This window comes from Blennius ocellaris (genome assembly GCF_963422515.1).
Source record: "Blennius ocellaris genome assembly, chromosome: 23".
NCBI lineage: Eukaryota > Metazoa > Chordata > Actinopteri > Blenniiformes > Blenniidae > Blennius > Blennius ocellaris.
In genome coordinates, this window is record NC_137672.1 from 10514284 (window position 1) to 10539207 (window position 24924).

General features: G+C 42.4%; 1 protein-coding gene across 1 annotated transcript in view; it reads left to right on the forward strand.

Moving 5' to 3' along the window:
• LOC308147283 (NACHT and WD repeat domain-containing protein 2-like) overlaps positions 1-24509 on the forward strand; it is a gene marked incomplete at both ends in the record, with an annotated part of 52914 nt that extends 28405 nt beyond the window's left edge. The window contains 4 exons of the mRNA XM_080519390.1: positions 12358-12561; positions 13191-13341; positions 15515-16104; positions 20610-24509. Of these exons, the coding sequence (XP_080375516.1) occupies positions 12358-12561; positions 13191-13341; positions 15515-16104; positions 20610-24509 (4845 nt within the window). The remainder of the gene's footprint in view (positions 1-12357; positions 12562-13190; positions 13342-15514; positions 16105-20609) is intronic.
• Between the last annotated feature and the right edge of the window lie 415 nt (positions 24510-24924).

Sequence of the window (24924 nt, forward strand, 5' to 3'; positions counted from 1 at the left end):
CCGGCTCACATAATAGAAGTAAAAATCCTGCATGGACACGAGATAGATTGCAAGAATTTACAAGATGTGACAAACCACACAAGCAGATCTGCAGAAAAGCCCCCAAAAAAAGCAGCCAGGGGCTTTCATTGATATAAACACTTTAGACCAATCAGCAGCTTCAGTTCACAGATATCAGTGAAATAAGTGCGTCTTCTGCTGCTCCCTGTTTCGTGGAGTAGCACTTCAATACAACTTGCACCGCAGACTTAAACCAGAACATTCCTGCCGAGAGCATGATTCAAACTCGGCTCCCCCACACTCAAGGTCAAGAATTAACCCAGTGCACCAGCAGAAGGTACAGCTCACACATGTTACAGTTACAAGTCAAAAAATAAATAAATGCTTGCTCTTACCTTGTGCTGCAGCAGGAACTTGGCATAATCCAAATTATTGGAATCGCAGGTGATAAAATCCCAGGAGTAAACTGTAAGGAAACTTCAGAAGCAGCACCAGGATCTTAAAACATTGGTAGTTTCTTTTAAAGCTCCATATGGGGGGAAACTGCATTAGTTCACTAATGTATACAGCTGACAGCACCTGACAGAGGCGGCAGGGCACTGAATGGGCTGCCCTTAGCTATGGAGGGTGTTAGATATTGTGTGCTGCAACAGGAAGATGCCATGTGAGCAGAGCAGCATCACTTAAGGATTACAAAACCCACCATCAGGAGGGCAGTGAGGGCAACACCTGGCGCCCAGCTGAACATGATGTGCTGATTGGACCATTGTGATTATGCATGTGTAAAGGGAGACGGGCCAGCATTACAAATAAATGCAACACCGAAATAAAAATAAAGCTGCTCATAAATACATTTACAAACATTGTTTCTTGCTCCATCTTCAATTGTTTCACACGATTTATAATGCCCAAGTCCAATTATCGTGCATTCAGACAACAAACAAAAACATACACTAAACAGCCCCCCCCCCCCCCAAACAAAAAAAGATACACTCTAGAGCAGTGTTTTTCAACCACTGTGCCGCGGCACACTAGTGTTCCGCGAGATATAGTCAGGTGTGCCGTGGGAAATTATCCAATTTCACATTTTTTTCTAAAAAACATTTGCTCTCACAGCCGACACGGTGTGTTGCAGAGTAATCATATATAAATACTCTTCGCCAATAGATGACAGCACAGTACTTTGAGACAAGACGTTTGGGTGTGCCGATGAAAGCGAAACTGACAGACGTCAGTCTGGTTAATCACCACCGCCTGCGGCTGCTACCATCTTGTATCAAAGTAATGGAGTAATGGACAGTGATGGAGAAGTTTTTGAAAAGGGAGGATTTGAACTCCGAACTAGACATGTTGGTGTTCGTCTGTCTTCTATTGCTGCCAGGATATCAGCTCTGTGTTCATAGCATAGAAACACTTTGATGAGAATGACTTTATATTGTTAATATAGGCTACAGAGTTTCAAATTTTAACATTTTCGGGTGGTGGTGTGCCTCCAGATTTTTCCAAAGAAAAAAGTGTGCCTTGGCTCAAAAAAGGTTGAAAAACACTATTCCAGAAGATGTTGTGCTGCTATGGTCCCCGCTCTTATAAGAAAGATTCAATATGCATAGTAATTACGCTTGTGAACAGTTTCATATGTTAGAAATTTCTGTTCTAATTTACAGGAAGTCAACGAAGAAAAAACAATATGGCAGAGATGTGACCTCTTTTCAATCAATTGGAGATACACTGATAAATATCAAATGTTTTAAATGTTTTAGTCTTTGGCCATCATGAAATTTGATGTCGCATCTCCGTGATCCTGTAGAGAATTAATGTGATATTGATATTGGTGTTCGGTGTAAGCCCAAACGGGTGGCACAGACTGAAACATTCAGATGGGAGTTGAAAGGAGGCTCCTTTTGTGCTGCTGGCATGCTGTTTGTGGTAGTTTTGAACATGGCGCCCTGGTTTAATTCATTCCCCCTCGTCCTCATCCCCCTTCGTCCCTGCTGCAATTTCACCATCTTAACCCTGACCGACCTCCGAGGCAACAGCACACAACAGCGGATGTAGACGTACATAAACACAGGAACCCATGCATTTTGTTAACTTTCTTTTCACACTCCGATCCGCTGCTTTAAAGCAAGCATCGAGGAGCTTCTTGACCCGAGGCGTTTTCTCTGTGTCTAAGATTGAGAAGATTGAGAAGTTGTCTCAGTGAACTCTAACTAACTTAATGGGGTATGTCGAGTCTTTAACACACAAGATGTCCATCCCTTCTGGCTGGTTAAATCTTTAATGACATATTCAGCCGGTCTGCTCTCGCTGGTGAAATGGAGGAGTTTATGCTGAGGAGACCCACAAAAGCTCCACAGAATTAAGGCCCCATTCAGACTCGTCAGAGCCAACTGCCACGGTCCCAGTGTGGTGCCCGCTGCCTGGCTCCCTCGCCACCGCCGTCAGTGCCACATTAGGACGGGCGGCCCCATTTCAAGGACCGGGGAGCTCCGAGCGGTGGTGGCGGGTTCTTTGATCAGGGACTTGGATCCTCCTTTATGACAGTTCTGGGTTGTCTGGGCCATCTCCGAAGCCCTGTTGTTTATTTTTACTGGGTGGAAGACCTAGATTTATTTATATATATGTACACGTCTGTGTGTGCGTGTGCGTGTGTGTGTGTGTGTGTGTGTGTGTGTGTGTGTGTGTGTGTGTGTGTGTGTGTGTGTGTGTGTGTGTGTGTGTGTGTGTGTGTGTGTGTGTGTGTGTGTGTGTGTGTGTGTGTGTGTGTGTGTGTGTGTGTGTGTGAGGATGAGTAAAATGTCAGCAGAGTTTAGGATCTTCTTGTTTCTGCAACAACATACAGTTTGTGTGCATGCATCCGTGAGAGCAGCTGTGTATAATCGAGGCAAATCTCTCTTGTGCATCCATTTTTCCAAATTGACTTGGTTTATTTTCGTCTCTGTCTCATTGCTTTGAATTTAACTGGTCATGTGCTACATGGGAAAAGGGCGAGAATGTCCCCCGGTTTCAAGACTGAGGTTTTGGGCCTTGTCTGGGTAATCGGTTTCTCAAAACACATCTGAGGTAAATTTGTGATGCTCCATTGCTCACAGGTTGTGAATGTGATTGTATGTGATACTTTGTCGCTGCTCGAGATGGGGCATCCAGTATGTAGCCTGCCCTCATCCACTGTTGTGTTGCAATAAAGCAATATATATAGTGATGCGCTGCCTCTGGTGGGCTTGACACTTACACTCAAAATATTACCAAGTACTTTTATCTCATTTAAAACTGTGCTTAAAAGGTATCAAATAACTAATCAAAGAGAACCTGATTACACTTCAAGCAGCATGATCAAGTCACCTTTATTTACATAGCACTTTAAATCAATTACAGCTGAAACCAGAGAAATAGACATAGAAACCTAAAAGTATAAAGTGCAATGAATAAGACAAGAAAATACAGTAAAAACAATAAAATGGGAGTGGGGTCTCAAACGTTGTTAAAATAGTAAGAATAAAACATTAAACCGGCATAATGTAAACCTATAGGCATAGTATTTTACATAGTGCCCCTTTAAACACTTTTTTACCCATGATATCAATTTTTGATTTTATTCTCAGAGGATATGGTTTTATAAGTCTTCTGATAAGGAGCAAGTATTATTGAACTTATAATAAAAACATTTCCTTAGAATTCCCTATTCAGAAAAGCAACTTTTGAGCATTATACTTTATATATTGAAAGGAAAAAATTTATCTTTTCATCTTTATTGATGCAGATACCACATTTATTTATATCACTCATACTCTCGGTCAAAGTGTCACAAACACACACACTCACACATCCACATGGCTGTAAGATTAGGTTTGGAATGCGGGCCACTCTGGGGGTCCTGCAGGTCACAACAGAGTCCAGTTACATGGATCAGAGGGAAGATGGGCAATGAGCAGTGGAGATAAAGATAGAAGAGAATATCTCTGGGGAGCACAAATTTCATCTGCATTGATTATTGATGTTTCTACTGTGCAGACACTTTCCGGGGGAACGGAGGTGTGGGATTGACATCTGTAGCGCAGGTGTGTTGCTTGCTGTCACAATGAATCTGTGCAACAACAGGGAAACCCTCGTACGGCTCCACCGGGCGCGCACATTGCACTCCACAAATTATTCAGTGCTGTGCTGAGCTTCAGAATCAAAATAATAGCTTTGATATTGAGCCAAGAATTCAGATCTCTTTCATGTTTCATGTTTTCGTACTTCTTGGTGAAGACACTTGTTAGAAATTCACGGCATTTCATATTTTGAAAATAAAAATCCATCTCTGGCCATAGATTTCTAAGCACTCTTGCCTCACAGCCAGAAGATGCCATGTTCATTCCCGGGCTTGGTCAGCTTTTCTGTGTGGAATTTGCATGGTTGGTTTTCTTCAGGTTCACCAGTTTACAGTCGGAAAACAAACACTAAAATTGACTGTAGGTGTTAATGAGTGTGTATCTTGTCTTTTACCATATCCAGCTAGGATTGGGGCCAGCCCTGAGGACAACGTAAAACAGTGGCCATATACGTCATGTTGTGCACAGACAGACATGGAGGTTGATCTGCAAACAGGATTCTTGAGGATTCCTAAAGACAAATATGCACAATCCATGAAGACAAATGTAGAATATCAGCAAGGCGTGTCATACTGGGAGAATTTATGCTAATGGGTTAATGCACAATGTGTAATGTGATTTACAACCTCTGAAAAGTTTTCCATTGTTCCGTTGTTGAGGTGTTGTAAATCTACTAATTCCTTTGTGTCTTTTCCCAAAGCTTTGACAGATTATCTTCCAAGACACACTTTCAGTTTTTTTCTCAAAGTCAGACTCATTTTACTGTCATGCCCTGATATGTTTAAAAGCTTTCTTCACCAGCATGTCTAACTCAGTGCATTTCATTTTTTGCTTGTTGAGGCTCAGCGCTAAAACTGATTACTGCATGAGAAGCAATAGTGAACCACTGCTCAAGTTATATTATTTCCATCACTCATGTAAAATGGCCTAATACATGCAAAACAGTCTTTTGAATACTCATGTTGGCACGTGATGTTATCACGATCACCCATAAACCAAAAGTGAAATCTACTGATATATGCATACAATTTACATGATCTTTATAAATCAGGCCACTAAAGCAGCATTGACGATATATGAAAGGGTGGAAAACCATTTCTTTGCCCATATTTGTGAAAATGAGTGCTGTGTTTACTCAGTACTCATGTACAATGGAGCTTTAGAGTTGTATTACTTCATGAGACAGTTACCGGTGAGATAACCCACGTTATATTACTGGATGTGTCCGTCATTCTTTATGAGTGAGATACAGCTGTTGCAGCGGGTGTCAGTGGGAAAGCTTCACATGGTCTCAACACAGGTGGCAGTGTTGTTAAAACACGCACGCGTGCACACACATACACACCTAGGTAAGAGGGGCTTTTCTCTAACCTGTCGATGCAATAAAGCCGGTTTCCATGGCGATAGCAGGGGTTGGCATGGTGATGGTGTCATTGACCCGGAGATTAAGCATGACAATGAGCCATGACTCTTTTTTTCCCCCCTCTTTCTTTCTTTCCTTCCTCTCCTCTCATCTGCTCTCCAATAGTCTCGAGTTCCCTCGTAGAAAAACAGTCAAAACTTGATAAACGCCTCAAGGACGTGTATCGGCGGACAGTTTTGCATCCCGTGTCGCAGCTTTACTTACTGGGTGTAAGAGGATAGCGAAGGATATTGTGGCTCTTCTTTTGCCTCTGCCGCTTCGTCTCCATTCAGTTAACATGATGTAAGTGCTAACGTGATAGCCCGGTCCGGCCGGTTAACGTCTCATCTCAAATGATGTTCGAAATTGTGTCTGCATGCCTGTGCAAAGATTGCTCTAATTCAAGCATTGCATCATGGACAGTCTGAAGGGTTTATGCAAATCCGTGCTCCCAGCCCTAGTCTCAGCAACTTTTGGGCGACGTGGTGTTGAAACTGAGGCCTGCATGCATATTAAATCTGCCTGACCCGCCGTCTCACGATAAGAACGCACAATAATAGAGTAACTCTAAAAAAAAAAAAAAGAGTGGCTGCGAGGGGTTTGGAAATCTTTGAAAGACAAAATTCTTTCTCTATCTTTTTGCCTGGAAGAATACAATTCATGCCATTCAATATCAGCTATTTTCTCGACCATCTGAGAGACTTAATAAATCTGCTTCCATATAAGAAGTCAATCTTTGAAGGAAGTTACCAACCATATAGTTATTTTGAAAAGTGATTTTCTAACGAGAGCAATTTGGTTTTTGAAACAACAAAGTACACATTTCTGTCATTTTGAAATTAATATACTTAATTTTTGACTTCATAATTTAAGGATAACATTTATTTAGGCACTTTCCGAGGTCTTTGATCTTTAATGTATGTGTGTAGCTGGGTCGTGTATTTGAGAAGCCTGCCTTTCGACAGCGCTTCAATGCATGTACTGTAATCTGACACCAGCGTCAGTATTATTTTGAGCCTGAAAGCAACTCCATTCAGTTAACACACCTCGCATACAGTAGAAATTGCAACTCATAGTGCTTTTATATGCTTTTCAAAGTAATTGTGGGACTCTTTGGCATCCGTTCGTGCAACTGTGCGTTTGCACTTTCGCCACATTTCTGGTGAACATCCTGGAATCAGAGAGAGGCAGACGACACACTGATACTCACTGTTATGTGTGAATTAAAGTCACCAATTAAGATCAACTTGGTGTTTTTATAGTGCAATAGGAAACCAGCGTACCAGGAAAAAAACGATGCATGTACAGGAATAACATGCAAACTCCACACAGTTGAACTTAAGCCGGGGATATTTTCACTCTGATATGACAGCGCTTAACCACTACACCACCTTGCAGCCAAGTTTGTTTTTTTTTTTTTGTTTTTTTTAATAACTCCACTGTATTTTTTTCAGAAAACATCCATCCAGTGTGAGTAGTTATTGGTACTTTTTTGGGGACTACTTCCAGTGGTGCATAAATACACATTTGTTGCTCCGGTGAGAGTTTACAACAGCAGGACGGTGTGAGAGGTACTGATATAAAATATACTGCAGCGCCGGTGCTCCCCGTAATGAAATAAAATGTCAACCGGTGTAACCACTGATGTGTTTTTAATGCTTTCTTTGCGACGGCGCGGCTCCGAGGCACTGAGAAATATCCGGATTTGGCTACTCAGCCGGGACCTGTTAGACGGATCAGTTTTAGATTGTTTGTGTAATTTGCTGACTTTAATTGGCAGCACAGGTCCTCACGAACACTCCAAACAGTTCTGATTGACACGTACGGGAGTGAAACTGAAAATCCAATATTTCTATGATCAGATCATCTGGTTCTGCTTGGAGGCTTATTTCCATCTGCTGTGCCAAAGCTTATGCAGCAAATACCGAAACAGTCGAGTGTGTGTTTCATTGATTAATTGAGCGCGTGAGTGATTGATTTGTTAATTCATACTGTAGCTGTGTACAATATCTTAGCAGCCTCTCCCAAATGACTCATCAGATAAAGTGCACTTAGTAAGAGTATAACCCACCGCACACTCATAAACACACAAACGTAACAAGGATGAAAAATCTGGAGCAAGGCTGGAGGATGCAGCTAAAAACTGAGTGTGTTTGTCTACTTTCTGTTTGCTACTGTCATTTTAGTTTTTTTTCTTCTTTTTTTTTTGCACCTCGGGCTTCTGAAGTCTAATAAGAACTGCTGTATACTGTACACACACACACACACACACACACAGAAGGGTGAAGTTCTAGCTTCCAGCTGCCATACAGTAATCCACTTAAGGTGGCCTCATTCCAGGTCTACTCTCCAGCTCAGGCTACAAACCAGCCAGCAAATATTTGGAAATTGTTTATTTTTGACAGTCTGTCTTCGGTAAGTCAAGTGGATGACAGACGTGACAGCAGATTCGGATTGGCTGTTGAGCGCCTGCATTTATTTATTTTAAAACATTTGCATGCTCGGTTTTGCTGTTCTAATCGGCGGCACCAGTTAGTTTTATCCTAATCTCAATCGCACACTTACAGAGGTGAGCACCCACTCCATTCATCCATTCCAGCTGTATCACCGCAAGGCGAGCTGGTAGTGAGTTTGTCAGCGACCGATCTCGCCTCTCTCTCCCTCCCTCTCGGTGTTTCTGTAGTTCAGCCCAGTGGCTCCTTCCACTGCAGCACTGTGAGTCATGGAGGGCCGTCGAGGGGCTCGCAGATGGAGTGACCTGCAGGGCAGCTCAGCCTCCGTGGCCTCCCTGAAGATCTGAGTCGCACCTGAACATTCACATGTTGCCAATCGAGTTCGACGGGTGTTATGCTGAAACAGGCTGATATTATATAAAGCACTGAAGTCACTCCCTGCTAGATTGTCTGCGGGGAAATCTGCAGGGAAATGTACAGTCTGTCTTCATACTGAAGCAGAATGGGAGACACAATGTAGAACCAATAATTCATTGGTGGTTTATACCGTGAACATATGTACCATTTAAATGTAAAAGAAATCTGACTTTCAACTATAAAAGTACCAAGTCCCAGCAGAGTATGTACTGGTAGTCATGCCATATTTATCTTCTCTTACAGGAAATGTCTCTTTAAAGCTTTTTGGCAATAGTGAACGATCCTTTTTTTTGATGATTTTGCATGGGTAATTTGACACCAGCCTCATTGGTTTGCGAGTAGATGTAAATGGTTCAGTTCCAATTAAGCCTTCAAACTCAAACTATTCAAGGCCTTTTTTCTCAGATTGTTTAGATTTACCTTGTTCATCGAAGGTTTGGCCATCCAACAGCGAATATTGTCTTGAAGCCAGAAGCCATCCTTTCTGTCAGGATTGGTCCAGAAGTATCATAGGAGGACGTTATAATGAACAATAGAGTACTGTTTCATAATTTTTTTTTCAATTGGGCTGAATGTAAAATCAGTCACTGATTCAGAGGCTCCCGGCTGAAATTAAACAAGCCTCTGTAAACGTTCGCCTGGGAAATCTGAAAATATTAACTTAAAATGAAGAAACACAGCCCTTGATGTTGAGCTGTAATCACATGAATAATTGATTATAGACTTTTTTCATATGATAACAATCAGAGGGAAATGACATGGCTTTTCCATTTTCCATTCAGAGACTCATGTTTTGTTGATGAATGCTGTACACATGGAAATGCTGCTGCTGATGTTATAAATGGTAGTGAAGGTACACTTTGTTGACACGGGTGTTTCAGAAAAGTTTAACTCTACTCTCAAAGCCATTTTCAAAAAGTACTTAAAGACTCGCTACAACGACGGTGAACAGCCAAACAAAGTTTTTATCACAGCCTGAGTGCAGTTCGATGCAGATCTCTGATTTTGGGAGTTAAAGGACAAAATCCAAACCCTTATTGAGCCAAATTATGCAATTAACTATTTCTTTATTCGGCTCTTGACTCCATGTCGGCTAGAATCCAACCCGTGACATGAGTCGCCTGCCCTCCTTGCCTGTTAAACTCTTTATTTTGACAAGAAGAGAGCACAGGAAGAATCCTCACCTTCTCTCTTTATTTGCAGGTCGCGTTGTTTCTATCTTTTAAATATGCCCGGCTTTTGTTTGACTCTCAGATTATCCTCTGGCTTCTCACTTTATTGGATTGGTACTTTTAATATCCAGTGCTAGTTTGTTTTCATCTCCATTTTCTGTGTTACTTTATCCAATTCAGGAAGCTTCACGTTCACAAACAGGGAGAAAATGCAAACTATTAAGGTTCCCAAGCCAGGGCTCAAACAGGAATCATTGAACATTCTTATCTACTCCTCTTTAGCATTGCAGGATTTTATTTGTACTTTTTCTGCTCCTAAATGTGCCGTACTGACGTTGCAAGTGGCACCTCCTCCTCCATAACAACTGATCCTCGACACGACAACTGTCCTCGTGTTCCAGTTGAACCTTCCGGACCGAATTTCTCCGACACGGTGTCCAAGCCACGCGCATCATGAATGCATCCACCGCAGACGTTTGTGTCTTCCTCCAGACGAGTCCCATCCTCCGGGGCGGCGCCACACGCCGTCCTCCGACTCCGCTTGTTCTCCCCATCCGTTCCCACCGCAAATGCCAAGCGAGGGAGCATTTCCAACATGGAAACGGCTTTGAAGCGCCATTGCTTGGAGCGCGCCAACGTGGTTTCCCTGCTCACCGGAGCGCTCGGTGTCGTTCGGCCCGCCCCTCCTTTCGCGCTCTGCGTCTTCGCCACGGGGCCTTTCACTGCACGTGAATTACGACACATGGAGTAAAGATCAGCTGGTCATGTAATGAAGGGGTTCCACTCATTCTTTTTATTTTATTTTTTAAATTTTATTCTCCCACCCTTTCTGCTTCTTTTGTCCTCCGATGTGACTGACGGAGAGCATCGAGAGCCAAGCCAGAAAATGGCCCTGATCATTTCCAAGTGCATTAAGTGTGCTGTCATTCAGAGGCATGTGGCTCGCTGCTCTTGGAGTGGGAGACAGTGGTGGGACGAAGGAGCGACTATTGGTCTAATTATACAGCTGCTGCGTGCAGTGTTCTTCGTCCTTCCTGGAACGATTGTAGAGAGAGATTACAGCTTTTCACCTGATGTATGAAACACGGTCGTGATTGTGATGACAGTGAGCTCAGCGCGCAGCACAGAGCGTACAGAAAATGCGATTTCACAGTCTTTTCACAAATCCACACATATCTCACTTTAATTAAAGCGTCAATTTCTTTCATTTTAAAAATAGCCCCATCTGTTCCGTATAAAAAGCAAATCTGCTTATTTTCTTAATAACACTGATTACTGAGAATTTGAAAATTTGGCCGAGGCTGCGTGTTTTACATAACAGTTTTCCTCTTCTTTCTTTTTTTTATCATTCAAACATTTGCTTTGCAGCAAGAGACCTCACTTTTTTCTCTCTCTCTCTTTCTTCTTGTACCAAAATAAAGAGTAGAAAGACAGTCTCATAATGTTGTCTTCTGTTTTAGGTCAGATTTGGTTCAGCTTCAGTGGTGTGCAAAATCGAGACATGTAACTCATTTGAATGAAACGTGACCTTCAGCACAGCAAAATGGACAGAGTAGATCCTCGGGCGAGAAATGCAGCATCCCTCTGTAAACTCTGTGAATTTGGCTCAGTTTTTAAAGGATTGCAGCTCGAGGTGGAACTATTCACTGACCACACAATCTGATTTAATTATATTTCCTCTGTCAGCAATTTGGAATGCGGCATGCATCTCAATGTAATTTACTCATGCAGACTGTCGGAGGATGCTGCAATGTACTCCAGATGCCTGAATGCATCAAGTGCAGAGTATTAGAGGATGAGTCCTTTCATGCAAAACCTTGATAGATGTTACAATTTAGAGTCCATAATTTGAAGGGGAAAAAATGCTTTAAAATGCTTCCCACAATGTAGCTATAGTTGTTACATGTCCAGATTATAGTTGGATGCTTCAAGAGTCCTTCAACGCGTCACAAGTAAACTATCCATTCATGCTCCAATTTAAATATCTCCTCGAAATGCCTCACATTCAGGCTTTCAGCCGACTTACTGATGTGTGACATGTTGACTTTATGCAGATATATTTACATACTTACTTTCAGCATCTCGCGATAATCTCAGATATCTGTAGATAATTTATAGTTGACAACATTATCATAAGTAGATCCTGCAATTTACTGAAGTCACTAAAATGCTTCATTCCAAGACTATTCTTAGAATCTACAACATACAGAGTTCCATCGAAGTCCTCTTATGCAGACACCTGATTTTACAGAGTTCGTTGATGAGCTTCACATAATGTCTGTTTGTAAATACTATAATTTACAGCCCTGCTTTGAACGCCTCACGTGCAAGCTCTAGCCTCTATTTTACAAGCGTGCAAGCAGTGCACGTTTCTGTAAGTTGAGGTATACATTTGACATCTGGAGAAACAAACGAACCAGTGCAAACACGGTTCCTACATTTCTTTCTTTCATAATGTTTCGCTGCGAGCATGAATGTGTCTGATCTAAATTGTAAGCTGCACACATGTGCAGCTGAGAGTTGAAGCAATTTCCACAGAGCTGTCAGTATGTACCGCAGCGTGCACAGAGCGGAAATTATGGTGGCAGCGACATCGGTGATGTCACAAACTGGCTGGTCGATGTCCCAACCGCACCACAGACGTTGTGCCCGAGGCTTCGAGATTGCCTTAAATAAGTCGTGCTGTGTGCATCAATGACTCCACTATTCACCCTGTGCCATAGATCCACAAAATAGAGCCTTAAAACACCTCAGACAGAACCCGCCTCTCTCTTTCTCTTTCTGTTTCTCATCGCCCTTTATCTTCCTGCCTTCCTCAGGGTCTGGTGGGAGAAAAATACGGCAGCATCCGAGTGCCGGGAGAGGTGGAATCAGCAGAGTTTGAGATGATCCTGGATGCAGCTGTGGAGGCGGGGCTGGACACACACATCTTGGAGGAGTGGTACTGCAGGGATGAAAACTCTGTGCCACCCGCATACTACCTCAAACCCAAAGCCCAAATGCTTAAGAACTACCAGAACTCTGTAAGTCCAACAGATGTGTGGTGAAAGGATTTGTTTTTTGGTTTTTTTGCCTGATACACACATTGTACAGTATGCGCACAAAAAGAAAAGGCTGTATACAGATGCAGTTATTTCTCTCTCGCGATATTCCCATTGCACACCATGAAAATGTTGATTGAAGTTGCACTCCAACACATTTTCAGTTCAAATGAAGTTCTACTGAAGCCACATATTTGTTTTGTATTTCAAGTCTTAATTTCAGAAACTAGTCAGAATGAGGGGGGGCAACTTTCCCCAGCAATATTTTGAGTAAAACTCATCAATATTCCATCAAAACGTACATCACATCGACTGAGAGGACTCATTGTAAGTGTCACAGAAGTATTAAAAGTGCAAAATGAGCTTAAAAACCCATAGAGAGAAAATGTACTGAGAGTTAACAATATTCCACAGGCAGAGTTGTGTTACAGCCAGTAACAATGTATAGTTTGCTTGAAACTCAGTGACACTTCAAAAAAAAAAAAAGCCTGGAAAGTGTCTCGAATGAAAAATCTCCTCTGTCAGCACTCATATCTGCACAGTCTTCACACAAGCATGAGCGACCGCACTCAGCACATGAACCACAAAGTTCTCTCTGCTATTCTGCTCAGATGGAGTCAAGCAGCGCAGCCAAGACCAAGAACGACAAGGCCTGGAGGAACGTGTCGGAGGAGATCAAGAGGATCTTCCGGACGGCGGTGCTGCAGCTCCAAGAGAAGGGGACCATGAAGGCCGCTCAGGCCAAGAAATTCCTTTGCTCTGGTTCGTCTCAGCTCGACTTGTTCTCTCTTTTTCATCTTTTTTTCTGACAGATCTCTTAAAAACACCTTTTTCAAGTAGGAACATGTCTACTGGACCATGGCATATTTTTAACCTTTCTCGGCTTTACTGGTGCTCTCTGAAGTGATTGTTCGACTTTAAGTTTAAGAACTGAATTTTGTGTGAATAGAATTGAGCAATTTCTGCTTGAGTTTTATGAGATCATCCTATATATATTTGATCATATATTCAATATGTCTCTCATAGTTTATAATATAAAAATCTCCATGTACATCACTGATAAAAATCATTAGTTTCAGCATTGCAACAAAATCAAAAACTAAGAGAGGAATTTGCTACTTTACCTATAACGACATAGCTGTGATGATATTTGTAGTAATGACTTTAGAAAATAGTGACAAAGATAAAAAGTGGAAGTGTAAAGACAATGATGGAAAAATTCTTAAAATATCTTCTGATAAAATCTTTTTTTTACACCTTGCCCTCACATGCAGAATGAAAAAATAGCATATTCTATTATTCAAGTCATGATATCATAACACTTACGTCCATTTTGTAGTTTCTCAAGATTTGTTGGTTGCGAGAGACCATCCCAGCTGAATATGGATGAAAACAGTGCACACCTCGGACAGGCTGCAATATTGCACATACCTGATGAAGGAGGAGATCTGATGCTGATTTTCACACCAACGATCGATTGTGGAGCCAGACAGACACAGCAGCTATCATATTTGTAATGAGCGACACTGTTACAGAGTGTAAAGCATCGCCTCGCACCTGAATTGATAACAAGAGCTGAGATGTAATCAGGATGTCGACGACGCCTCGACAGTGATGGATTGATCACATTTTTTTTTACTTCGCAGTTATCTGCCAGAGACACATGTAGCCATGTCAGGACAGAAGTGAATGTGCACTCTCCTCAAAGGAATAGTACAGTGACTTTTTCCAGCAGAGCTACAGAGAGGAGGGCAGCTGTTCCGTCGCCTGAGGCTCTCACTTTGTTATTGATTTCACCACGGACATCCTTTGTGTGGTGACCCAGTAAGTCAGTGCTGATTAGACTTATATATGTTTAACCAGACATGTGAGTCATTAATGCACAAAACATTAAGTTAAAAGGTTATCTTGCTTTACTAGTTCATTGATGAATGAGTGAATTGCTCCTATTGTGTCCAAATGCATTCTGTGCAAAGTGGTTGGCATGTGGCCCTGGCACAGACTCACCATTTTTGTTTGGGTTTTATTTTTAATAATTTTTTGCTTTTTCTTGGTTCATATTGCAATTACTACGCAAATGATTTCATGATTCTTATTCATGTTTAGATGTACGCTCCCCAAATAGGATCAAACACTCATTTGTCTGTTATTCCTCGTCTTTTATTCCTCTTTTATATTTTCACTCCGTAAAGTTGATCTGATGTGCTCGATGTCAGATTCTGACTGTGGAAAAGTTTCCATATGGGAATCACCCAGTTATGACTGAATTGTTTGGACAGCGCAGAACTAATCCTTCCAAGACATCTCCTATTGTTTTTTTTTTTCTCTCAGGCTTTCATTTATGGGGCACATTCTGAGCACCACACCACACAATGGAATCTTGTGACAAGTTTGTGTTTTATTGGCCAGACTCTGCTTTCAGCCTTTTAAATTGTAGAAAACCAGAATACAGCTAATTAAGCATTTGGTGTTGAAGTTTCTTAATGGCACACAATGAGGAAGCGTCTCTATTGTGTCAGGAAACTGCAGTTTTTATGCACTTTAATTGAGCATGCGGGGCTTTAAACAGTGTTTAATTTCATTGTGTGGAGGAAGTTGTGGCGTCTGCTGGAACTCCCACTTTTCCTTTCACACTTTGTTTCTTCCTTCACCTAATTAGTGGCTATGGTGTGAGCAAAAGTACACAGGAGATGCTGGCAGCATTTCAGTTAGTGGGCCCTTTGTGGGAGAGCCTGTGATACAGTGCAGTTGTGCCAGATTATGTGTTTTTATCAATTTACTTTCTTATAAAAAAGGCTCAAGAGACAAAAAAAAAATCTAATGGGTGGCTTAAAGCTTCAAATAACTGCCGGTTCTGCACATGAAAGAAATATATTTCCTCTGTTTGTTTTTCACCTAAGATAATTAAGATTGTCTCTTTTAACTCTCATTTCAGCCTTGGAGGACGAATTAGACTTTGCCCTTGGGAAACAAACTCCAGCCTTTCTCAGGAAATGTGTCTGCTACATTCGCAAGATCTCCAACTTTGACCGCTTCGCCAAGCTGCCCGAGATGACCAAGTACATGGACATCGTGGTCGGCGGCGACCGAGTCATGCGCAACCAGGAAGCCTACGAGCGCCTTCTGAAGGTCCGAGACGAATTCATCCCCACGGTGGTGGCCGCGTCCAACCTCCGCGTCTACTCCTCCGTCACGCACTGCGACATGAAGCTGGGCTACTCCCAGGAGGTGGAGAGTCACTACGTGGAAGGTCTGTGCAAGCAGTTCTACGAGGACATGGTGGACATCATCCAGGCCACCGTCCAGCAGAACTTCGACACGGAGACGGACCCCTTGTACGACGAGATCCTGCAGCACCTCTCACTCTGCAAGAGCCACGCCGCCCTCTACGAGTACAAGACGGAGTCGCTGGATTACCTGCAGGAGTATCTCATGCCGTCGAAGGGGAGCAGGATGAGCCCGATGGTGGTGTACGGAGGACCCTGCACTGGAAAGACCCTGCTGCTCTCAGAGGCCGCCAAACAGGTGAGGACAAACGCCACCGTGTTTTTCTTCTTCCTTCGTTGGGTCTCTTGGCTGCCTCTCTCTGGATTTGGCTCTGGCTGCGTTTTCACCGCTTGCTCGTGTGTGATGGTCTGAACTGAGCATGTGTCCATCTTTGTACAACAGAGTATGAGGGGGCGTGCAACTGTTCATCTTATCAAACGCCCGCTTGACCATCTGCGTGTGTCTACAAAGACACGGTCCATTGCCATGCACACATGTCGTTAATGTCCTGCAAAGCCATGCAAATGTGCGTACGTCTGCATGTTACTTTTTAAAACATTTTCCCATTTCCAGCGAAACCCAGAAAGTTTGCCCAACATTTGTTTCCGACAAGACCCCGAGGTTCCAAAGTGTTTGTGCACGTGCATGTCTTAATGTCTCTGCACATGTACCCAGTGCTCCGTTCACTCTCTGGCGTTGTGTGTGCCATCTGACTGCCCGGCTACATTAGGATCACACTGTAGCCAAGATCACACCACAGATAGCCATACATCCACCGCTCCTGTCCAACCTTATACACATTACACACACTTGTTTTCATGCTCGTTTCATCATACATGACATGAAGCAATAGAATAGTGAATAATCAGTAAAGATCGCCAGGGGACAGCGAAAAATTCAAAAGGGAATCTTGATATAAAGGGAGTGACGTGTTGATTTTAAAGGTCTCGCTTCAGATTAACAACATTGAAATGTCAGAGGTGGCTAAAGTGCACACATTCATCACTTATGCAAGAGTTAAAAACTTGGTAAATGTGCAAATACTAACTCAACTTTATTCAAAGATTGTAAAATTACAGATTTCCATAATGCAAAAGCAAAAAAGTATCTTTTTAAAGGACATTTCCTTTGGCTGTTCCTGTTCTTTGACATTTCTCTAAATTAAGACCCCAGATGTGAGATGTAAATTTACTCTGAATCTGATTTATTACAAAGCTCCTGCTTCCCCATGTTAAAAAACATTGTGTTCAATGTTTTTTCTCTATAGTTCAGTCTTTATCTGAACCAGCCTTTATCTTCACGCATATAGCAAAAACATTTTCATTTTCAATACTGACAAAAGTGAGAGTTAAATAAATAGTCAACTGCAGATAATTAACAACAGTGATTAAGTAATAGATATCAATACTATTGGTATTGATACCAATATTTTATTATTATAATTCCTAATACTTTATCATTAGGCAGTTATTTTTGGAAGTTTTTTCTTATAGGTAAACAACATTACGAAATGAAAAATCCTCTAAAAAAATCTCCCTGATAATTGATTTCTCTCAATCAGAGATCCTGGAGAACATGAAGGACCTCCAGCAGGTGGTGAGGGAAGTAGATCAGAATTTTTTTTTTGTCCTTATGTTTATAAAACAGCTGCCGATACACTTTTAACTCACAAAAGCTTTAGTGAAGTCATAGTCATGACTGTATGTATTGTAACCAAGACTGCACATTTTTCTGGGGGAGAAATCAACACAATCTATAGCCAACGTATCCTGCTGGTTCACTTGATTATTTTGATCCCATGTGAGATAAAGTCTACCCACCTTCCACGGGGATTGAAAGTAAAAACTCACTATCAACTACAAAATAGCGCACCAATTTGTTTAATTTCTTTAATTTCTTTCTTTTTTTACATGTTCAAAATAAAAAATAAAAATCAATCAACTAATCAAACGTGGACGTCAGTTTGGTTGGTCCTCAAATAACAACCTGCTGCCGTCATACCCTGTTGGAGTCTACAACATCGCAGCTATTTCATTTACCTTCAGTAAATTCACATCACATTCACTTCCCAAAATGTTGATCATATAAACACAGTTCATTTGGAGTTTGAATGCTTTCCAGCAGTTATCCTATCTGGGTGCCTCCGTTACGTCCTCTCCGCTCCACTGTGTGCTGGCCTCCTGTCTCCACAGCGGCCTCTCTACTCTGACCTCTCACCACGTCAGTGTAGTTTGGTGAAGGAGCTCAAGCAGAACCCAGAGCGCAGCAGAGAGCTGCTGCATAATAATAAATTAGACCGCAATGTTAATAGGAACAGATAACAAAAGTAATAATTTCAGAGTCTATTAATTCTCCGGTACATTAAAATTCAACCCTTGGGGCTGGTTGAGTGCTTGGTTTTGGTATTAGCTCCTTGCCACAGCCCACTGTAATGATAAACAGCTCCGATGAAGTAGTTCACCTCATCATTTAGTAAAAGGATTGGAAGGAAGGATCTGTGTCTGAAATTACATCTGCAGAATACAAATTCATGATTAAGTATTTAAGTCTGATCACAGATTATATGAGTTCTTTTCTACTTATGTTTTTACCTACAATATTGTCCTGTGTATTTGTCTCCAGGTGTTCACTATGTACACACAGTTCAAACAAAATATAGTAGCTTAAAGTCGTTTGTGCGATTTGTGATTAAAGCCGTGCAGAATTGCTCTGGGACCACTCCTCACATCCAGAAGGTGTGATTCACACCTGGCCTGTTTGGTTTGATTTATTTGAACCCCGCAGCATTTCTGTCTTCATTTCTGAGCTCTGATCCGTGAGATAATATGAGTCTTTTTCCTCCTCACAGTGGCCTGAGCTTTAGTTTGTTTGCAGAGGCGAACTCAACACAGACCAAAGATAGTATTTTTTAATTTAGCTCAGATATTTGGAACTGCTCAGACCAAGAAAACCTTGATTTGAGGAGGACGAAGGCAATATCAGGATAAAATGTCTTTTATTTTTTTTATTTGATAGAGCATTTTTTACAGATATAGTGCTCAGCAATCATAAAGTAAAGGCAGTGGGGTTTAGAGCAAGACGATAGTGTGATAGAAAAAGACTCTTAAATGTCCTGATTTGAACACCTTAGCTCCCTGTTGGGGTGTGTATTTGAATAAACTGAGAAATGTAAATAGATGTCAGGCCACCCAGAACTTTATATGTTTAAGTATCTTGAATTGGATTCTAAGCTTGATGGGTGACCAGTGAAAGTATAAAATTGCATTGATAATGATGTAAAACCAGAGAGCGAGAGAGACTTGCTCATGAGAAAATAGGAAACCTCAGCATATTAAAGAAGGTGTCCATTCAATGTAAACATACAGCAGCTTAAATAGACTGTGCAAGACTGTGTACCTCCTTCACACAAACTCAGAGAGCTGCTTCAATTTTGTCAATTTTGTCTCTCAGTGTGCACATACCACCGTTAGAATAAACTTCACACCTTCCCTCCAAAAGTGTTTCTTTTGCTTTAATAAAACGTCAAGGAACTTTTTATGTTCTTTTTAATTGAAGTTTTAAAATCTCAGCTTCTCTCAGCCCACCACGTTTGACTTCTATCCCCAGGCATCAATAGCGTTTTGTGAGTGTGTGTGTTTAAGCACATAAAGCAGCTTTTCACATCATCAGCCAAATCAAACACAATTGCACATTGAGAAAAAAAAATTATGTGGTGATGGTTAAGTTCAAGTGACTGCATTAGCACAATATACACAGGTTTGTAATGATTTCCTAATTGTGCAAAGGCTGAAATAGCACAATTAGAGAATATTGCTAATGCAGAAATGAGTCTTGAGGGTCTCTGCCAAATTTGGGGACATGGAAATGGCTGCCATTTATTTGTGAGAATGGTTTTAATTAAAGATATGTGGACTTTCATTCATGGGTGATTTTAATAGAGTCAAGCCTGTGACATTTCTCACTTTATGATCCCAACCATATTCTCAAATGTTTCTACTGGATTAAATAATACCAAAGAATAGCAAAAGGTATTGACATTACATGCAGCAGTTTGTTAAAATTATGTTGGATAATGGAAACTTTAGATATATTTTGTCCACAGATGCATGCCCTTTCATATTCAGTTTTATAAATGTAATTGCTGACATCATTTCTGGCAAACGGACTGAAACACATGTAAAAGCTCTCTTAACTTGTAAATACTCTGATTCTGTGCATCTCTCTTTTTACTCTCTCACTCTCAAGCACAGTCAAAACCTCGTACGGAGGAAGCGTCATCTCTGTTGCCCTAGAAGTGTCAAATAACATCTTAACATTTCCCGAAATCTCAGCTGAGCCTTTTAATGTATTCATGAATGATATTATAAGGTTAGGGTAGACTCAAAATTAGAGTTGTTCTCATTCACAGAGTAAATCTCACGATAAAGTAAAATAATTGAAATATCTGTATTCATGACTTTGAGATTATTAAAGAACATTTAATAATTAACATCAGATAATTGTATGCATGTTTGTGCATCTAATGAAAGTCAAATTTGGTATATTGCCATTGGTTAGGATTGTATTAAAGCCGTAGCTTTCAATGTCAAGATTCTGACTCTTGTCTCGTGACGAGATTAAGAGAAATACAAGTCTATCATCCTCAACCATTATGAAATGACGATTGTATTTATTTTGCATGTATGGATTATTTCAAGAAATGTTTAAAGTGAATGTTTGAAGTGAATGCATTATAACCACGCCCTCTCGTTGCTGTGTTTCAGGCCTACACATGGCTGCAGACAGAGATGGGGCCTGAATCTGACCCAGTGGTCATCGTTCGGTTTATCGGCTCCAGCCAGCTCTCCACAGACCTGCGAACCCTCCTCCAGAGCATCTGTGAACAGATTGCAATTAACTACCGCTGCCTGATTCACTTTTTGCCTAACAAGATTCAGGAGATGAGGGAGCTCCTTATCAACCTCCTTGGGGAATCATCGCTCCACAGGCCCCTGATCATCGTCCTGGATGCTCTTGAGCAGCTCTCAGAAGCTGATGAAGCTCGCAAGCTGTGGTGGCTCCCCATACACCTCCCTCGGACAGTTCGCATTGTAGTATCAACGTTGCCCAACAAACACGGCATTTTGCAGAAGCTCCGTCACCTCATCCACGATGAGGGGTATTATGTGGAATTAATTCAGAGAGACCGCAAGGTCTGCAGCCAAACCTTAAAACAGCAGCTGCTGGGGGTGAAGAGAAAGGTCACCTCAGGCCAACAGATCTATGTCAATGAGGCGCTCGCCAAGTGTACACTGCCAATGTTTGTAAACCTTATCTACAGAGAAGTCGTTCACTGGAGGTCTCACAAAGATGTCGATGACAGATCACTCTGCTCTACTGTGCATGAAAGCATAGAGCAACTCTTCTACTCTGTGGAGAACAAGTTGGGCCAGAGATTTGTCGTCAGAGCATTAGGGTATATCACCATGGCCAAGGCTGGACTGACTGAGGTTGAACTTGAAGACATCTTGTCTCTTGATAACATCGTTCTTGGCGATGTAATTGTCGCAACTTACCTCAAAAACCCTCTGAGGATCTCCTACGACCTAGTTGCAAAGCTTAAAGAAGAGCTCGAAGGCTATCTGGTAGAACGACAGGTGCGAAACGTTACCTTGATGGTCTGGGCCAACAGGCACCTCCATCTCATAGCCCAGAAATTGTATCTCAGCAACGAAGAGGATGTCCACCAAATGCACAGCCTATTAGCAGAGTATTTCCTTGGGGCATGGTCAGGTGGCAGAAAGAAGATCTTTACATATGACAACAATCACTTCACTTCCTTGAACATTTCCCATCACAAAAACCCTCATCATCAGCAGTCTCATGAAAAACCATCTTCTGATAAGTACTCCTACGACAGACAGACCCCTGAACAGCCTTGGGTGTTCCAGTGCAACCTGCTGGAGCCTGATATTTTCTTTGTCAATCACAGAAAGATGACGGAGCTGGTGTACCACCTCACCAGGAGTGGGCGCACTGATGATCTCATGTTTGGAGTCATCATGAACTTCAGTTGGCTATACACAATGATCAAGATTGGCCAGTTTGACAAGGCCTTATCAGACATTGACGTGGCTTACAGCTATAGTCAAGAAAAAGAGCTGAAGTTTCTTGCCACCACGCTCCGTAGCATCAAGGTGAAAGTGCTGAAGAACCCAGCATCGTTGTCTGCGGAACTGCAGCAAAGGCTTCTGCCAGTTGTCACCTCCCTTCCAAAGCTCAGACACCTCCTCCTCGAGTGTGACAAAGATGGCCCAAAATACTGCTCTATTGTGCCTCTCCACTCCTCAATGGATGTGACCTACAGTCCAGAACGGCTTCCTCTTTGTGCCAGCTACATGCAAATTGTGGAGATCTTGCCCACTTTAGCCCCAAATATAGTCCTCGTAGCACTTGAAGACGGATCTGTCAGCACCTGGGATGTGGAGAGCAGACAGCTTCTTCGGCAGATTGACACAGCGAGATCGGTTGTGCTGGGAATCAGGCTTACTTCTGACGAAAAGTATCTGGTCGTTGCAACAACCAAAAACACACTGCTCATCTATGATAATCACAAGTCTTGCCTTTTATCTGAGGTTGAAATAAAGGGGTCCAAGCATGCTGGCATCACCGGTGGGGTTGCCTTTATCAATGGTTTCACTTTGTCCACCCATCATGCTTTGGCTTGGCTTGAGGCCAGTAAAGATGTCAATGTCATTGACCTCCTCTATGGCTGGCCTCTCTACCAGTTTCATTGCTGGTATGAAGTAACTTGTGTCCAGTGCTCGCCCGATGGAATGTATGCCTTCTGTGGCCAGTACCTTAATACTGCATCCATCTTTCATCTGGGAAATGGGGACAAACTGGCTACAGTGACATCTGAGTTCTCTGGTGGGTTTGTCAAGTCCATCCTTGTGCTGGACACCCTCCACCAAATGGTGATGATCGACAATGAAGGGAGTTTGTCAGTATGGAACACCAAAGAGATCACCAACCCAAGGCTGATGGAGGACTATGATTGCAGAGGGGATGACAGTGAAGTGGTGGGCATTGAGCTCTCTGAAGACCAGCGCTCCATTCTCCTTTGCAAAGCAAGGAGCATCGAAGTTCTAGACACAAAAGTCTGGAAAATGGTAGAGAAGTTCAAAGCAAAACGCACCGAGCGCTTTGTTGCTGCTGTTCTCTCCAAAAATGGGCAAAGCATTGTGGCTTCCATGGAGAACACCTCCTCCATCTTCGTCTGGAGAAGGGACAGTGGACAGTGCATGGCAAGCCTGATCGAGATCTCAGGTGCTATCGTTAAACTCATCAAATCAGCCCATCACAACCTGCTACTATCTGTCGCCAGCAGTGGAGTTCTGTCTGTGTGGGACATTGATATCATCACCGCCATGTCCAACATTGACAAAACAGGTAAGAAGATCCAGACCTTGCAGCTGTCTGGCAGAGAGGACTATGTGTTTACTATGGATGGCTCAGAAGCTGTCCACAAGTGGAACTTTGGCACTGGCTTCATTGAGACCGTCTTCAAGCACGAGGGCATAGTAGAGAACTGTGTCCTTACATCCTCAGGGGATCTCATGGTGACTTCAGATGACAAGTCCAGCCAATACATCTGGCAAACTGCAACAGGAGAAAACATCTTTCGCATCAATGGACAAAGAATATCGCAGCTGCTCATCACCCACAATGACCAGTTTGTGGTGTCCCTCTGTGAGCAGAATGCCTCCAGAGTGTGGAGGCTGGCCACTGGGCACAAAGTGTGCAACATCCTTGTTACTCTCCAAAATGCACTCATCACCACAGCAAACACTTTCTTGGTGGGAACATCCAAAAACAAGCTCCTTGCTGTCAGCCTGTGGTCAGGGAGTGTATCAAAGAAATTTGTCTGTGATGACGGCATTGCCATCGTCAACTTCAAGCTCATTCCTGACTGTCCAGACTGTGTCGTCTTCATCACATCCACAGAGACTGTCTTTATCTGGAGTGTTGCAGATGAGTCAGTGTGCAGGCGAGTCCAACTGCCAACCAACTTTCTGAAAAATCTTGAGGACTTCCAGATCTCACCCAATGGGAAATTAGGAATTGTCTCAAAAGGCGATGAGAACATTAATGTCCTAGACCTTCACAGTGGGAAGCTGAGGCTTGTACACGCTGCAGGTATAATCTGGCGTCAGAAATTATCAAGAGACGGACGTTATCTTGTCTATGTCTGTTTCCGGAACTGTGATGAAGACGACGACGCTGGTGTCGTGTCCAATCTAATCGTGATGCGCCTTGCAGATGGTAAGAGCATTGGAACATGCTCACTTTACAAAACCCCCACCTTCCTGTCTCTCTCCCAGCGAGCACTGAACATCATCATTGGCTTTGAGGATGGCAGCATTGGCACATACACAGTTGTAGATCGGGTGGATGCCGCCCTGAAGATCAAGATAGCCACATCCAACAGCCGACAGATTGTCAACAATGCCTCACAGAAAGTGCGACCCAAATGCGGAAACCATTCCTTTAAAAGTATTGCCGACTGCACTTGGAGGGAGTCGACGGAGGTCTTCTCAAGGGACAGCCCTATCAATGTTTCAGACTCTGGAGAAGGTGAGTCAACAACGCCTACAAAAAATACTGAACTGCTGCAGACATAGGTGAACAATCGGCAGCGGGGGTGAGGGGGTGGAAACAGTGTGTGGAGACAGGGGACGAAGCTTTGAATCTCTGGGGTTGCAGTTGATTCTTGTTTACAGCCACGTGATTCAGCTGCAGATGTCAGCCCTCTGGGTAGTTAACGGGCCGACCATTAAAACGCTGCACTCAAGTTATGTATTACTTACTTCCAACTTGTGATACTCTTTGTTTTACACATGAAGACTGTTAGAAAAAAAGAATACTGTTTTTGAAAAGAAGAAAAATGTAATTTCTGTGAGTATTAGGTTGCCATTATGTGTCCTTTTTGCATTTGAAGAACAAAGTTATGATTCAAATGTCTCAGTCAAGCATTTTCAAAGCCATTCCTGTCATTTTTGCCACTTTCATTGCACCATATATTTATTTACATTGTGC